This window comes from Pygocentrus nattereri, chromosome 8 (assembly GCF_015220715.1).
Source record: "Pygocentrus nattereri isolate fPygNat1 chromosome 8, fPygNat1.pri, whole genome shotgun sequence".
In the NCBI taxonomy this organism is placed as follows: domain Eukaryota; kingdom Metazoa; phylum Chordata; class Actinopteri; order Characiformes; family Serrasalmidae; genus Pygocentrus; species Pygocentrus nattereri.
The window spans coordinates 20,208,073-20,225,973 of NC_051218.1; the positions used below are offsets into that span (position 1 = coordinate 20,208,073).

General features: G+C 38.5%; 1 protein-coding gene across 6 annotated transcripts in view; it reads right to left on the bottom strand.

Annotated features, from left to right (window-relative positions):
• Window positions 1-1,898: 1,898 nt before the first annotated feature.
• Window positions 1,899-17,901, bottom strand: part of fgf13a (fibroblast growth factor 13a) — a 191,327-nt gene continuing 175,324 nt past the window's right edge. For all 6 annotated transcript variants that reach the window (XM_017707112.2, XM_037540497.1, XM_037540498.1 and 3 more), the window contains 2 exons: window positions 10,214-10,412; window positions 1,899-4,298 (listed from right to left, as the gene is read on the bottom strand). In XM_017707112.2, the coding sequence (XP_017562601.1) occupies window positions 4,162-4,298; window positions 10,214-10,412 (336 nt within the window). In that variant the 3' untranslated portion in view covers window positions 1,899-4,161. The remainder of the gene's footprint in view (window positions 4,299-10,213; window positions 10,413-17,901) is intronic.

Here is a 17,901-nt window from a genome sequence, read left to right on the forward strand (position 1 = left end):
AGAGAATGTGAGCCAGGCCTTCTAGAACATCAGTGTCTGACTTCACAAAAGGGCTTCTGGAAGAATGGTCAAAAATTCCCATAAACACATTCCTAAACCTTGAGGAAAGCCTTCCCAGAAAAGTTGAGACTGTTATAGCTGCAAACGGTGGGCCGGCATAATTTTAAACCCTATGGATTAAGAATGGGATGTCACTCAAATTCATATGCATGCGAAGGCAGACGAGTGAATACTTTTGGCAATATAGTTTATATTTTGCACTCATTTCACATTTTTGTATATCTGCATTGAGAAATGACCACTTCATTTGACTCTTAGTGTATTTTGCACATGCACTCGCCCACATGCACTATTAAGGATGATTCATCTGACCATATCACTTTTCCCCACATCTCTGTAGATCAATGCTTGTGGCTTGTGGTAGCACTACTAACTCTCAAATGTGCATTTGTCTTTGTAATGAGGGGTTTATGCACTGCTACCCTATTTTAATATCCCTCTCTGTGTAGTTGTAGATGGACTGTTCTTGCTGACACAATCTGATCACATTGTGCACTGACATTCTCAGTCACCTGAGAAAGCTTTTCTGTTTTTCTTTACATATTGAACCAATGCATGATCACTGAATGTGCACTTTTGACCACACCTCTGTTTACTGATGTCTTCCCCATAGATCTAAACTCAGATGCAGTTAAGCCACTGTTCCTGTTGAAGCATTAGCCAGTTGAGAAGGCTTTGTGAGCGACTGACACTCCTACTGTCTGCGCCCCAATAATGAGCCCTTGAAAGTCACTTAGATCTTTTCACTTGCCATCTTGGTCCAAAGTTGAGGACAACTGGGCCTCCTCAGCATTTGTATTCATGGCACAGAGCATCTTAAGGTGTAAATTTTCCTTAAATTTGTCCCCCATCTGTATATAAACTCTAGACTAAACTTTAGCAGTGGTGTATGGAAGTGCACTCTTTCATCACTGCTTGATTTGCAGGTGGATTTAGGACTGATGTCTTGTGTTATCACAATCAGCTCTGCACACTCATACTCAATTGCATTATTCCACACCACTGAGCTTCGACCACTGGGCTTTCCGTACCAATATTGATTCATTACATAAAATGACTTTTCAAGATATGTGCTATCCGGGAGCCTTGTCTCTGCAGGCAATTAAAGCACACAGGCTCCTCAGGGTGATTCATCTCTGTCCAGCAGAGGATATGGCTGACTCCACAGTGCCTTCCACCAGATAACATAAAAGAGCAAATCCACCAGTACCTGCTCTCCCAGCAAATCTCTCCCACAACTTACAGCTTATGCTGTTTTGCTTCTATTCACACTGAAAAAAAGACCCTGAGAAATGTTTCTGTGTAAATAGTATTTTCAATTCAAATTCCATGTCTTATTTTTTGCTATTGTGCAAAAATTTGACAACCTTTAATTTTATTTCAAATCACCATAAAGTACAGGTTTTTCAATTTTCAGGACACAGTTCTGAGGAGATATAAGATAACTCGCCTAGGGAAGTCTCAATTTATAATTGGGCATACTTACGAGGATTATGAGAATCAGAAAATGCAATCAACCACTAAGACTGAACTTTGGAGGTGTGGAAAAATATCCCTGCAGATTTCATTAAAAAACTGAAAGCAAGAGTCTTGAAAAGAGTGGAAGGCAAAGGGTGGAAACAACAAATATTGAAAAAAACTGTAATTATGCTTGCTGAGGCTTCTGTGTAACTGCCTGTTAAATAGATTTTCCTGCTTTTTTCCTGACATGGAGAAATGAGTAACTTGAGCATAATGGTTGTTATGACAGGAAATGTAAATGAAAATGAAGGTCGGTCCTTGACCGTGAGATTTAATAAACATCACACAGAACAAGTTAAATAAAACAAGGAGCCATGTTTTAAAAGTATAGCTTAATATAAACATTTTATTCAGTGCATTTTGTGTATACAACAAATAAGAAACAACTGGAAGGTACCAGGCAGAGCGCCCATCAGTACGTGTTGTTTTCCGGTTTATTCCTGGTAGTTTGGAACACATGATCCAACATGGGGTTAATACACATAGCCTACATCATGCAGCTCTACTCCTCCAGTTCCTGCTGTCTCCCATGCAACAGATATGTTGGAAAAAAAAGAATCAAAAAAAAAAAAAGAAAGGAAAAAAAAAAGAGAAAAGCCCAGAAGGAAACAGCCAAGAGAAAAGCCCCCCTGTAGCCATCATGAAGAAATTATGTTTCCAGAGGGAAAGAGTACATACAGTAGCCCACAAAAAGGGTCCTCATTGTACACAACTTGATTTTGTACATGCTCTGTACAAGAGGTTTTTTTTTTGTTCTTTTTCTCCATTTTCAATATTTTTTTTCACTTTTACAAATAAGACATATGCTATAAAATGTTAAGCCACCTAAAATTCCACAGTATTTTTTTAATATATTTATTTATTTTATAGAAAATCATCACAATAAGTTACTCATACACGAAATGGAGTCCAGGGTTGGGGGAGGGATTGGGATCTGGGTCCCGCCTTGTCCTAGTGGTCACCTGGTAAATGGTGACCAGCTTCAGCTGAAGGACAGTATAGTCATGAGTGGGTGAGGCAGAAGACGAGCACTCAGACGGGCTAAAGGGGCTTAGACAGAGACAATGTGACCCAGAGGAGACAAGAAGGGAAACATATAACAGTCCTCTCACACCACGCACATCAGTAAAAGCACATCTCCAAAATACTGAGCCCTCTCCTCCGCACAGCCAGCAGCCCACCTCCAACCTCTTTCTCTGCAAACAAGTAGGCCCACACAACAAGCATTACAGTTCATCACTCCCTGGCATGCCTATGTATACTGGCGTGGATCAACCGTTTAAAGGGACTCTCTTACACTTTTGTCTTTGGTGTGCTGGAATCTCCATTCACTGGTTAAGCCTCAAAAAAACATTGAATGTTGGGGTGGGTTGGGGTGCACTACAAAAAATGACATCTTGTTGAGTAAAAAAATCTTATATCTAGTCAATATATGCAACATTTCTCATTGCGAGACTGTAGTGCAAGTATTGTAAGATTATCAAACCTATTTCTTAGATACTTTTTGTGTGTTTTTTTTAAGTTTTATGTAAGTTTATCCTGTAAAATTAACCCTAAATCCCATACTGAGCCCAGTTTCCCAAAAGCATCTTATTATAATGATCAACTTAACTGGGAGAGACAGACCATTCAAGGATCACCTTCATGCTAAGATGCTTTCAGGAAACCCAGCCCTGATAGATAATGGTTGAAGGAGGTTAAATTATCCTAATTTATCTAGATAAATGACAATGTTTAGAAATAAGTTAAATAATCTCATAATGTTCTTACAACAACCTTATAATAAGACACTTTAGCTATACTGACTACATTTAAGATGATTTTAATTGCTTGTAATTTTTTGCAGCGTGGCGAAGGAAACAAAGGGCTAAAAAGTAATAAATGCTCAGGGCTAATTCAAACAATTAGCAAAGCAGGGTCACGCTGCGTACCTCTCGATGCTAAATTTGAGAGGGCGTGCCTTCCCTTGAAGTTTGCACAATGCAGGCTTTAAGATTTCCATGCTGGAGAGGGTTAACCCCTCTTAGCAAGTGCACTAAAATGCAGGAGAGCTAGCGGCTAGTGCCTGCCCCTCGCAATGAGGGGCTTCACACTGGGGAAGCATGGAGGACAGGGGTGCGTCTTTATCCTTGCACCCAAGCAGTTAAACCGTCGCTCACTGCTCTCATCTCCTAACAAATGCATGGAGACCTAGTTTCGGCCCGTGATCCTTAATGAAATCAAAAGAAACCCAACTCAGTGTGGTGTGCTAATACCAACCTGAGAGGGACTATGCTGAATGCCCAGTCATATCGAAGGCTACAGTTTTCATTTCACGTCACCGTGGTGTTAAAGTAAAAGTCTAAAACCTACAGCGATCCAACTCAAAACAGAGCGGTACTCTAGATTCAGAAAAGGTCTGATGTTGCTATGTAATGTTGGTTGTCTTTGTCCTGAACCACTGAGAGCTTTTTTCCTTTTCTTGTTTTTTATGTTTATTTTTGTTTTCATTTTTTTGGAGAGAAGTCTGCGTGAAGTCACGAGCATCCGGAGGTTTTGGTGAAGGCGTAGGGTAAAGCGGGCTGGGCCGGGTGAGCTGGGCTACGTGGACTCGTTCTGACTCACAGCTTTGCCTCCGTTGAGGACGGCTGAGGCACTCCGGCTCTTAGTGGGCGTACCGCTGCCGGAGCGCGAAAACTCAGTCAGGTCATGCAGAGAGGGCTCCCGGTACATGGTCACTGCAGAGAGAGTACAAGAAAGAGAGGGAAAGAGAGTAATGTATCTTTGCTGAATGAACATCACTAATAACTTCAAGAACAGCCAACAAGCACAGCATTTAGAGCATCGTGACAGCCTTTAAATGTTATTAAAGTTTAGGGAACCAGCCTTGTGACTGGAAGGTCATCGGTTCGATCCCCTGAGCCGACAGTACATGACTGAAGTGCCTTCAAGCAAGGCACCTAACCCTCAACTGCTTCCCAGGCAGTGTGAATAGGGCTGCCTACCGCTCTGGGCAAGTGTGCTCACTGTCCCCTAGTGTGTGTCTTCACTAGTGTGTATGTGATGTTTCACTGCACAGGTGAGGTAAATGTGGAGGTGAGCAATTAACCAACTGTATGCAAACACAGTTGTTTAATGGTCCTAAATTCATTCATTACATGGGCACTAGAAGTGTGAAAGATGCATTGTGCACATGTGTGTATTCAGCATGAAGAGCCTATAGACTACATTTTTCTTCAGTTCTCTACATTCTTTGTTTCTCTAAAGTTAACTTATGATGATTGTGTAGGTTTGTGTCAGGCTGTTTTTTGCTTTTGTGCCTTTAAGATGGATATACACTAGAGCTCAAAAAGTTTGCAGACACCTGCTCATCCAAATTCTTCTATAATCAGGGTATTAATAGCGACTTTGTCTGCCCTTTACAGCAGCAACAAACTACTTTACTTAGGAGGCTTTACACTAGATAGAACATCCATTACATATGGATTAGGGATGGGGGAAAAAAATCAACTGCATCGCGATGTGAATGATTCTGAATCGATTCACAAATGTAAAAATCGATTTTCTAAATATTTAATTGATAATATAATGCTGACAAAACACAAAAGGTGGAACTTGGAAGTGCGGAGCACCCAGGCAGTCTGTGGCGGCACATAACAAAAACACAACTGGATGAGCAAGAATGCTGACAGGCATCCTCTGCATTAAAAGCTAGACTAGGTCAAGAGTTGACAATGTTAGACACTTTGACACTTTGGGAGCCACAACATTTAATGTCCAATATGTCTCAGTATGTGCTAAAGTCCTAATATAGGCTACAATTGTAAACAAAAACACAGACTTACTCTGCTCTGCTTTAAGCTTTAGCTATAGCTACTTTCCTCACTTTTCCTTAAAAATTTAATAGTTTCTTCTAAAATGTCTCTCATTGCAGTGCTTATAAATGCGAGTAAGTCCATTTGTCTCCAAATGTTTGTCTGAAATCTCTGTCTTTACCTTTTCATTCGCTAGGCAAGACTGCATTGCTATGTGTCTTGCAGTCTGCATGCCAGTTCTCAGTTTTTAAGAACCAGGGCTTTCATGCCATGTTGCACATGTCCCGTTTCAAAGATATTTTACTGACACTGCGATCCCCCATCTCTCTACAACACCAATACGCATCGCAGCCCTCTGAATCCTAGAGATTCCCGCCACTAGTAATTGTATTCAGAGAGGTTGTGTGTGAATCTTCAAACCAAACAATAGGTTTCTAATATCTGCTAGGTTACGTCAACTGTACACTACTTATTGTGGCACATTGTGGGATTGTTTGAGTGCTGTAAATCTTACGCACTATGTTTTTGGACACCACTGCAAAATGGCAGGAGTCCAAAATAATTCACTATATTGTGAACAGGGCCCAGATTCAAATACAGCTGAAAAGATGCATGTATGCCACAGAGAATAGCTGCTTGTTGAACATGGGAAAATTTTTCATTCTTATAATGTTTGGATCCTGACATCAAGCCACTTTATTTACATGTAATTTCAGTTCAGTTACCAGTTTGTAGTGAAATATTCTCCAGCTTCTCCCTGTATAATCTGTGTTACTCAACCCCAAATTCAGCCCCTGTTTGCGTTTTTACCACACGTAAAAGCACAAAAAGGTCTGGTCCCATTTAGCTTTGTTTGTTTAACATTATAATGGGGGAAGTCTGGGATTTTGAGTTCTAATTCGGGGTTAAAACTCGTTATGTGTGTTACACCATACTCTCTCTTTGCCTTATCGCTTGCCTGCCCTCACAACAAAAAGAGAAGAAATGTTGTGAAAGACTGATGTTAAGTTTGTGTTGATGTCCATTTCAGAATTGTAAAAGCTGTTAAGATTAAGAAGTGTAGTCAACAAAACTTTTTTTATTTGACTGGAGGCGTTCAGACGTTCACATGTGACAGTATCTGCTTTAGCAGCTTGCCTTTTGCCTCTGAAGAAATATTTGTATTTCTAAGTTAACTTGTTGCTGTTTAGGCAATGCATGTTACTTCAGATGCTAGCTTGAGGACAGTTGTGATCTCGAGGCCTGTACATCATAGCTCTATGCTCAGCTAAATGCTGTCTGGTCTTCTAAACTGTGGCTGCAACAGTGAGGGATACTTCCTCACACAAAGCTTTTTCTGCCTAAAACAGGCGATCAATACAGCACTTCAGTGGAACGCTGTTAGAATCGATAGCTGACGTATTAGCAGGGCTGCAGGGCGACCGTGCTCAGAGTTGCTCTCTGGGGGGATTGCAGGAGACTGGAAGACTGAAGGCTGGTCATTATCGGTGCACTCTCAGTAATGCTGTCTCTGAGGTTTGTCCACCACCAACTCATCATTAAAGTAAAGCCATATATTCTACTACGTCTACAATCCCGTCAAAAGAAGAGAAGTTAAAGGCTTGCTAATTAACAGTTGATCTGTTGACAGCATCCCTTCAAAGCACTTTTCTAGTGGTTTTTCCTAACAGGCAAATTGCTTGAGATTGTAGACTCCCTCAGTGCAAGCAGACTGTGCACAGTGGCAGCAGACAGGCCATTATATTTCTTGGAAGTAAAGTAGGTAACTCCATAGGGTGCCTTTATGTATTCCGCTGCCAGTGACTCTCTTTACAACTTGCTCTCTACAGAGAGAGTTCAGTGTAGAGCTCGTGCTCTCGGTGCACTGACAGTTCCCTAATTGGTCTTCCAGAAGACTTGCTAGTCAAGAGTTATTATGCACCAGGTGAACATTTCTTGCATCTCTGAAACATAGACATTTCTAGTAATTAAAACTGCAGGAATTTGAATTAGTTTCAATGTGCCTATCTTTCAGGGATTCAGTTTCCATTCAATATCCATCAGCCTTCAAATTGTCACTGTCATAAAAAATCAACCCTATTTAACTGTTTTGTGTGTTGGACATCATGTAAAAATGCCACTTATAAATAGAAATTTTGGAGTGCAAACCTTTTTTGAAGTTACAAAAAGACTGTAAGGCAAATACATATATTTCATTAGCTGAATGGAAAAAATGATGATTCACTAAACAATCTTCCATCCCTAAAACCATCAGCAGTATGCGCGCTCTGTAACATCAGAAGACACACTGTTTCTTTTTAAACGCCAGAACCTTAATCCTAATCCTCTATTTCATTACCATTCATCAGCTCACACCTTTAAATATCCCCCTCTCACCAGCTAGCCTCATTTCAGAGGAATTACCACATTAAGGTAAATAAGATATTCTTATCTGCACTGCTTCTGAGAATAAATATGCATTCATATGCTGAATACACTTTCAAATGGCAGCTGATTAAAAATACCTGTGCAAAATGCACATGCATTTTGATGATAATTGACCTAAAGCACTGGAGCGGGTAATTTATCCTTATTAGCAATTTAACAAATCTGTCATTTTCACTCATTTGTATAGAAATGGAACCATTAATGCTTTAAATTTTAGGTTATATAACATCACCTGGATTAATACAGCCACTGCTGTGGAATCAGCCCTCCTTCTTGAGGCATGTCTGTCATTTTCCAAGCAAATCACAGACACGGGGCCCTCAAACAGCCATGAATTCACTTGCAGCTCTACAACACTCACTGTCAAAGATGACACTGTCTTACAAACTGTCAAAGATAACATTGTTCACTGGCACTAGTTCAGACAGCACTTCTATACATTATGATACACATGTCTAAAGGAGGCATTGAGTGAAGACACCACACTTCAGGTAGAGCAAGAAGTGCACACACTGCACTTTTCATTCAGCTGCAAATCAAAACCTCCTGTGTTTCCCCCACATTTCTGTTCTGGAAACAGCAGAATCAGAGCTGAACAGCATTGCGCCAGATTCACTTTGAGCAACAGCATGTCACGACATGGCCCTCATCACCATATTTGTTGTGCTTTTTTTTTGCACTGACAGCTCTTCTTTTCACTGGGCTGGAATTTGTGCTGAGTCTTCTGCACTCCTCCCTCTGTCTCTCCCTCATTCTCTCTTTCTCTCTCACCCTGCCTCTTGTTCTTTCTCTTTTGACAGGTAAAGTGTTTGGCTTGAAGATGAAAGCCCCTGTGTTTCTTTCCTGTTGTTGAACACAACTTTTTCTGCTGCTCTGTGCTCTCTCTCTGTCTCTGTGTACCTGCAGCAGTGGCCTGGATGGCCCTTGTGTTGTCAAAAAGCCCAGCTGCCTGCACTGGTGCTTTACCATTTCTGTAACAGACAACCTTTTGCACCTTTTGGTGGAGACGACGCAGTCACTGGCTCTGTCACACTTTATTGCCTCCTAGCGCTCAACTCTGATGGAGGCCTCACCTACATTATATTACAGAACCTCCTCTGGTAATAATCCACCATGAATAGTGATAAACCCTATGAAACCTAACATCTTTCCAGTGACACATTCAGAGACTTTATTTTCATCCTCTTTAATTTATTTAAATCTGCTGCCAGAGGAGTTATGTCCATGTCTACATTGACCTTGATGTACTTATTACTGATTTGTTTCAAGACTGTAAAGTTGCCATTACATGTTGAAACTTTCATGCAACTTTAGTTGTACTAAATTGCACCTGAGCAGCACAATGCAAAGTATCCTGCAACTCACCTTAAACTCAGCCGCAACAGCTCGCATCTCAACTTTCATGCAACACCCATTCAAAGCTACATCGTATAATCACATCAAATGACATACTTTCAAACCATTGATTTTACAATATCAGTTGACAAGAACGTAAAACAAAAGATGGTTTCTTAGATGTTTGAAGGAAAGATCCTTCTATCAAGTCAATGTTGATAGCTCAGTTTCCTGAGCCAGAACAGAAAATACGAGTTTCTTGAGGCTAACGTTTTTCATGTAATCAGCTGTGTTAACTAGCCAGCTAACAATAACAGCTGCTTGCTTGTGACAGTGTTTAGTTTTCTTTAGTCTGCTGTCAATATGATGTACATTGCAAGATTCATTTACTCTTCTCTTGTTGTCCTTTATATTACACAGAATTCAGATTAATTTGGGATCTAAAAGATGAAAATTATTGCAGAAAATAAGACAGACATAGTGCTTTTAGGACAGGATGAGTAAGACATTAAGCAGGCTGTAACTGCAATGGCTACTTAAACATTAATTTTCAAAGGTTTAACATATACTATATATATGAGGTTTTGTGTGTAAAACCCTTGATAGAAAGATGAAAGACAGAAATATAGATAAAAAGTATGTCAGGACAGCTGGAAGAAACATAAAGATGTTAAAAATGCAAATATATAAATGTCACTATGAAGATGACTTATAATACCATGTATCAAAAATTGTGACCTGCTAATTCGGCCACTAGGGCTTAACTGAATGTGTTGTATGTAACTTCCAAGTTGCACAGAAATTATGTTGTAGGCAACTCACGTGTAACTGGTTCACACAGAAGTGAAGTATCTATTTTTGTGTTTTCTTAATGAAAAATATTGTTTGTGATTGTTAATGGTTAAGATAAATTTTACAGAATGTAATCTGAAGTGCTAAACCAGCCAAAAAAGCTACAATCATTTAAACCATAGAAAGTCTTTTCCACTTAAATGTCTTCTGTAAAAGATTATCATACTCACTAAAATCAACTTAAGATCTGGCGACAGGAAAGATCAAATAAACAAGCATCTCACCTTTCAAAGGCTTGGGTAGGAAGTGTGCGGCAGGCTTGTTCTTCTTCACGTGGTTTCCCTTCATGATCTCTCCCTCCTTGTTCAGGCCCAGGTACCAGCCCCTGCCCGACTGCTGCTGTCTGTAGATCATGGAGGAGTACGTCACGTAGTAGTTCTCAAACACTGACTCCTTAAACTTGCACTCTGGTGTGAAATGTTCCTGCAGAGTGAAAGAGGAAGGTAAAGGAACAGGAGAGAGAAGAGTGCAGGTGAGGACTCTATTGGCCGAAGACGTTTTCTCAGAGTCAGGTGAGGTATTGAGAGCACTTGTAAAATGCAAAATCAGGGGAATAATGTTAAAGGAGGAGTTGTGCTTTAGCCAGCAGTTTAACACTTGATCGTTCTTGAGTCTACACCCTGGATCAATTCTAGCTAATCATAGCAGGTTTGTTTTCACACAAGAGAATTCTTTTCAAATTGTGGACCAGTTGTGCAGTTCTATATGTTACTTGCCAACACTCAAACCATAATAAGTGTGTGGTTATTATTATTTATTTTACTAAATCATTTATTATTTTACTATATTATTATTTATTTGAATGAATTATTATTTATTTTACTATATAGCTGAGGCCACTGTATAAAAAATATTATTCATGTTACCAAATTATTATTCATTTTAATAAATCGTTAATTAAGTTATGAAATTATTTATTATTTTACTATATTATTATTTCTTTTACTAAATTATTATGTATTTTACTATAATATTTATTTTACTCTATTAATAAAAGACAAAGGTTACTGTATAAAGTTATTATTTATATTAGTATATTATTATTTATTTTACTAACTTATTATTTATTTGACTAAATCATTATTGATTTTACTGTATTACCACACGACTAATATCAGAGTATACAATTATTATTCATTTTACTAAATAATTATTCCTTTTACTCTATAAATAGAGGACGAAGGTCACGGTATAAAATATTTAATTATTAATAATATTTTTAAAATAATTCATCATTATTTAATTTCTTATTTATTTCATTATATTAACACAGGACAAAGGTCACTGTATTAAACATCACTCTGATAAGCATGGATGCCATGCTCTCAGCACTCTATATTTATTAAAACAACACTGGTATATCACATATTTACTAAAGAAAACAAATATGGTAATTCATTTGTGATGAATTGTGCAGCTAAATAAAAAAAGAAGTTATTTGGACCATGCTGTAGTAAAAATAAACTTTAAAATAAAGAGAAAAACAAACATGGAAGCAATTTTTTTTGGATATCTAATGTCAAGTGTGGATAATTTTCAGACATGGGAACCACACTACGCTCACTTGATGTGAATCCTAGACCACTGGAGGACCAGTGATCAATGTTCTGGACAGGGTATGGGTTCATTAACAGCTTTCACACTTGGCCAAATGAACCAAACTCAGGTGCACAGGTTCATATGAGTGGTTAAAAAAAGAAAAAAAAGTGAAAACAACCACTATAATACATAAAAAAATAGATTTAGACATACAGGGCTGTGACAAAATTTTTGCATATTTGCCACACTTGAATGTTTCAGATCATAACATTATTAATATTAGACAAAGACAACCCAGTAAACACAAAAATCATGTGAACTGTGTGTTACCTCCATCAAGCCTGTCTTCCTCACCTAATAATCACACTAAATGTCCATTTTCTTGATAAACCCTATCTCCCCCACATCTTCCCTCCATGTCGCTCCATACATGCTTTTTTTCTCAAACATCTCCTCTAGTCCATCACAACCTCCCTATATTCATTCTTCATTGTTTTCCTACATGCTTCCACATACATCTTCTACTCTTCTATCATATAATAGAGTGGGCTAAGTTGGTCTTCAGGTGATTGCACAGACCCTGCACTGCTGGATCAACAGGAACATGGCTTCTCACTAAGACAAAAGTTTCTTCCCAGAAGGTCTGGTCAGGTGCCAATTGTCAAGTGTTCTTAGCAACAGCTAGCAATGTACAGTGCAATGGTGAGAGAGCAACTGCACTTTGTATCATCCCACATCCTCTCGATTCTCTTTACTGAGCAGCCACTAATTGGTTTTCAAAGGCTATCCTACTCATACCCTACTCGTTAAAGCGTTCAGCATGAACTAAGGCCACTACAAGCCCAATAGTAATATCTACTGCAGGTGGACCAATATAGCACATATTGGATCTAATAAAAAGTATATCAATTCACTATATAATTATTGTATTTGTTGAATTACAAACTCAAGCTAAGAGCTGACTACAGAGTGACTGAATCCTCTGGTGTTGGTTAGGTGAATTAAAACAGCAACTGTTTGGTGAAAATCAGATTATTAACTTTAGTTAAAGCCCCTGAGAATGTAGCTGGTTTATAAGTAACTTCAGGACATAAGATGAATGAGAAGACCTGAAGGCCTCCTAGCTGTAATCTCCATTGCTTCACAACAGCAAATGAAGTGGAAATAGTATGTTCGGAATTTGTCCACAGGGAAATAAGGAAACAATAAAACATCTTTGTGTCAAGAGTTGTTAAACTATCAACTTTAAGCTGTGGATGTTGTAAGACTACTTTGCTTGTTCAGATACTAACCCACAATACACATGACAATCTATAAAGCCTCCACATTGCATCCTGTATATATAAGATTTATCTACTTGGCTAAAGTGCCTTTATTTTTGACAGATGCCTTAACAGTGCACTTCCTGCACTGCATTCAAATCAAGAGAATTTACTGTGATTTACTGTCACTTACACAATAGTTCCATGTTTGGAGGAGTAAAGATGTGGTCAACTTATAATCTTTGTGTGGTTTTATATACCAAAAACAGTCATAGTTCGTTTTTACATTAGCATTTCCAACCTTGCTTTATCCCTTAGAATTAAACAGGCTGTTTTTGTCAGCATGCCTTGAAGACTGATATATGTAAATCAGCTCATGCATGACAACTAATAGTGGGTGTTGTTCCTCGTTCTGTTTTTTCCAGTTCCATGCATCAGATTATTGCACTGCCGTCATGGACAACGTTGTCTTACAGTGTAATGTACTGGGATGGGGACCACTGGGACCAACTCCAGAAGTGCTTTAAGAAATCAGGTTTAAATCTGTTTAAAATAGTTTTTGGGTACATTTACACTCATGTTTTAATAATAAGTAATAAATATGACATTTAGGATGCATGAGACAAACAGGTGTAAAAAGCCTCTTAAGATTTTCTTTCTCAGACTACTACACATTGCACACGAAAATAGAGTCTGTGTAAATGGGTCCTTCATTAAGGACACTTTGTTGTGCATCCTTGAGAAGCTGTAGTCTGCCTCATGTCAACCATCCATCTGTCGGCCTTGAGTTGAACAGAGGCGTCTTGAGTACCACGAGCAGAGATTCTGTTCTCAGTGATTCACACATACACACCAAGTACCCACACACAGAGTGTCAGGAATGCTCCCGATGTCAAACGTGTCCACTGACATCGCTCCTCACCAGAGACGGGCTGTTGGATTGATGCTATACTTCAGTACCTTGGACAGAACGGACCAACACTCAAATGAAGGTGACGACATGAGATGGGCTCAGAACCATGCTTCAGAGTGGCTGTCCTACAGAGGGGAAAGAGTCATGACACTATCCAAAGTTCGGGGACACAGGGTCAACACTCGGGATCAATGTCTCATCCCAGGTAAACACGCTGAGATCAATTTGCACAGGATGGTAGGCACATCTCCAGTCAGCATGACTGCTGTGAAACCCAAGATTGTTTCAGGTCAGAGGCAGCCAGCAAGGCGCAGCTTTTCTTTCACTATTTGAGGTGAGACCCTAAATTCTACCAGTTCCCTACAATGAAAAAAGAGTACTCTGGCCAACAGTAATGGTCCAAAATGACTGATTTTTAAAAATGTATTATTTTAACTTTGTTTGAAGCTTAGTTTTTCTTATTATTCTATAAAGATACAGGGTTTTGTTTTGACAGTGACAATACGGTTAACCAAACTTGGATAGTCAAATATAAAGTAGTTTTTGTACAGTGTTTCACATTACATGAAATGGCCACTTTATCTCAGCCACTTAACTGTAACTGATAGGACATTAAATCTTGTACAAAAACATGCAAAATGAAAACACTAAGTCAAAAGATCAGGTACAGATCAACTCTTAAGGCTACTGTACACTGACATATGACAGTTTTTCTGAGAAACTCTGTTAATCTGTTACCACAGCTAACCTTACTACCCTATCCACCTCATAACTTAAAAACAGCTTGGAATGAAGCAATAGTTAACTTATACCAACTGTGATAAATCCACTAAATGATGAGTATCAGGCTCTAGTCCTCGCAGGCCAAAACACTGCAGACTGCAGCACTCTGCCTCATTAAATACACCTGATTCAGGTCTGCAGTGCATTATGGGTATTATGTATCCGCTAAGCTATATCCGTTGTACTATTACACTACATGCCCTCCACTATGTTTTCATCAATACAAACAGCTTCCCTTTATAGTGAATAGGCCACAGTTTTGGACACAGCCTGTATCAGTCTCTCCAGCCCAAAAGGAAACCCCCACTCACAGACAGCCCTGATCTCTTCACAGTTTAAACTGATTACTGCCAACTCTGGTCCCACTTACTTAAACATTCTGTTGTCAATGGTAACGGTTAATTCTGCAGCAGAAGGTCATATTAATTAAAAAGTTGGAGCACAAACGCAGAACACAAAGCTGCTTTCTGAAAACGATTGGATTAAACCCTGTCTTACAGAGGACAATTAATCATAATTATGATAACAACAACAAAAACAGTAACATCAAATGCTGAGAGAACAAGGGTGGGAGGTTGCCCTTGTTACATGGCAACTAGTGGATTCACACACTGCTGTACTGCTGCTTCAGACAAAAACAAAAAAATTATTACAGAACAATACAGCCCAAGTCAGTAAAGCCTGCGCTTCTGCTATCAGCTTCTTGTCCATACATCAAAACCATAAGTGCCCTGTCATTATAAGTCAGCATGCTGTACTACTGTCCAAAACAGATGTATCCACTTGAATCCACTGTGTGTCTGATTAGCCAGCAGCCTTGTTTCGTCTGTGACACTGAATTACCCCATAAGGAAGGTACAGAGAGTTATGATCTGGCTTGTCTTTGTCTTCACTTCCGGAAACACAGCCATACACATTATGAACAATTTCTTGAAGGAAACTGGACCATTCTTCAAGAACAACAGACACACTTCATACAGGAGCAGGCACTGTAAGCAGAAGGTTTTTCTACAAAGAAAAAAGCTGGAGAAAAACAGTAAAAAGTGACTCATCTCAATCGATCACTTTCTTCCATTGCTCAAGAGTCTATGTTCTGTCCTCATTATATTCACCACACAACATGTGCTTTATCACTGGTTTTGTTTATAGGAACATGTAGTTTCTGTCATTTTTTAAACCCAGTTAGTAAGTTTCAGGTTTCAACTCCTGTTTGAATGAGACACTGCAATTTGATGATCTAACTATTAGCTCCCTTTCAGACCTCTAAGGAACAAAACAGGTTGTGTTTTTATATAACATTAACACTGAAACATTGTGACTGGCATTACAATAGAACAAAGGTTCATACTGCTTATTGCCATTTTTGCAACAAAACCTTGCTTTCTCTGAAATGGTAACTTCACAGGAAAAAGAAAAAATATTCTTAACCTTAATGTACATGGATGGAACACCATGTTTTTGATTATTTGTAGTCCATTGATTATGAAATATTCATACCTAAAATTAAAACCAAAAACAGGTTTTGATATGACTGTGAGAGGAAGTCAAAGGAAAATAAATGATAAAACAATGCAAAATTTTTGAAAGAAGGGTTAAAATAGCAGCCTCATTTTCTCTATCTTTTTAATCTAACAGCTGTGCAAAACACTAGACCACCATCAGATAAACAGTATTTTTTTCTTGTTTTTTAATTTTTTAGAGATAATCAAAAATTGATTAAGAAATCAAGCTCGACTTTCGCTTCAGATTTGAAAAAAGATACACAAGTGTTTCTATCTTTCCATTCACGTTCAATGCTTTGGGTCTGAAAGGATGTGTAGGTGTCACAAAGTTGTTGCTGAGAAAAGTAAATACACACAAAAAATAATAATAAAATAAAATTACCAATAACAAAAAGGATTTGCTGTTTTTCTCTGAATGGCCTGAGTCCAGACCTCAACCTCCTGATTTTTTGATCAGGAGAAGCAGAAAATACAACCAACTTCAAAGACTGAACTTTGGAAGTGTGGACAACTATCCCTGCAAATGTCTTTAAAAAAGTGTAAACAAGTCTCCTGAAAAGAGTGGAAACGTGGACCTATTAACCCCTTAAATTGCCATGGGCCCACTGGCAGGCCCAAAGTTTTACTGAACACTTCTATAACCTTATAATAACTCAGCTAGTTTGCACTGTCGTCCATGTGGTTACTGAATAAAAAGCCTGGGATTTTAAGAGGTTAAATACTGAAAAACCTGATATTATATTTAGTTGTTGAAGCTTCTGAGTACTTTTCTGTTAAATGTGTGTGTTTTCTGCTTTTTTTAAGACAGTGAATGGCCTCAATAGCCATTTTGGACTCATCTTTGACTTTTGCACAGAAAGCTTGACTATAAGCTAAACACTGGTGTTAAAGAAAAAAGAATTACTCTACAAATAATTATTTGGTGTTTAGGTTTAATACACTTGTGTTTATTTCAGTCAAATTTTCCTGTTTGTCCTCAAATAGATAAATAGCTTGACTAAACACTACAATGCATCTAAAAGTTAAAAGCTGTTTAAAAGTTAAAGATTACACACTATTAAAAGTAGAAAAGAAAAATCAGCACCTGAAAGTCCACGTGATTCTGTAATTGCTTCACTGCATGCTCACTTGTGTAGAAGATCCTGAATCAATCTCTTTGCCCTCGACACAAAGTGCATTACTGTGTGAAAACGAGTGCATTAGATGCGAAATATGTGGAAAATGTCTCTCTAATTGCTCATGCCATTTCATTGCCGGCTGCACAAAGTTATCTGCACAGAAACACTAAAAGTCACGTGTCAGCACCCACCCTCGCCTTTTAGAGAGCAATGGGAGAGTGGTGGTGTTAGTAAATGGACTTTAAATGATGCTATTAAGGTGTAGCATGAGACAGAAAAGCAAAATGAGAAGAAAAAGGTGACAAGGAGATATGGTAAACACTGCTTCAGATAAACTGCACACACTTCCTGTTATTGCCTCACCCACAGTCATTTAGAGGGGAAAACATTAATATCCACATCTATTCAAAGCAGTGTTTCCCAGCTCTGGTCCTACATTTCTTCTGTTACAGTGTCAAGTTTGTAAAATAGTTTTCAAAAATGTTCTGTATAGAACCACATACAACACATTCTCCATTAATCTGAACAACCATTTCACCATGCAAAGAACCATTTAAGCATGGTTCCACATAGAACCATTGCCTCTACTAAAGAGCGCTTGAAGAACCATCTTTTTTAAGAGTGTGGAGTATTCTGGTCTGGTGTTTTCCCTACTCTAACACACCAAATAAACAGTCCTAGATCTTGGCGAGTTCAGTGCTTCAACGAAATGTAGGTGAGAAAAGGTCTAATATCATTTTTTAAAAATATAAGATAATGTAAAAAAAAATCTCCTCCTTCAACTAGTCATTCAAA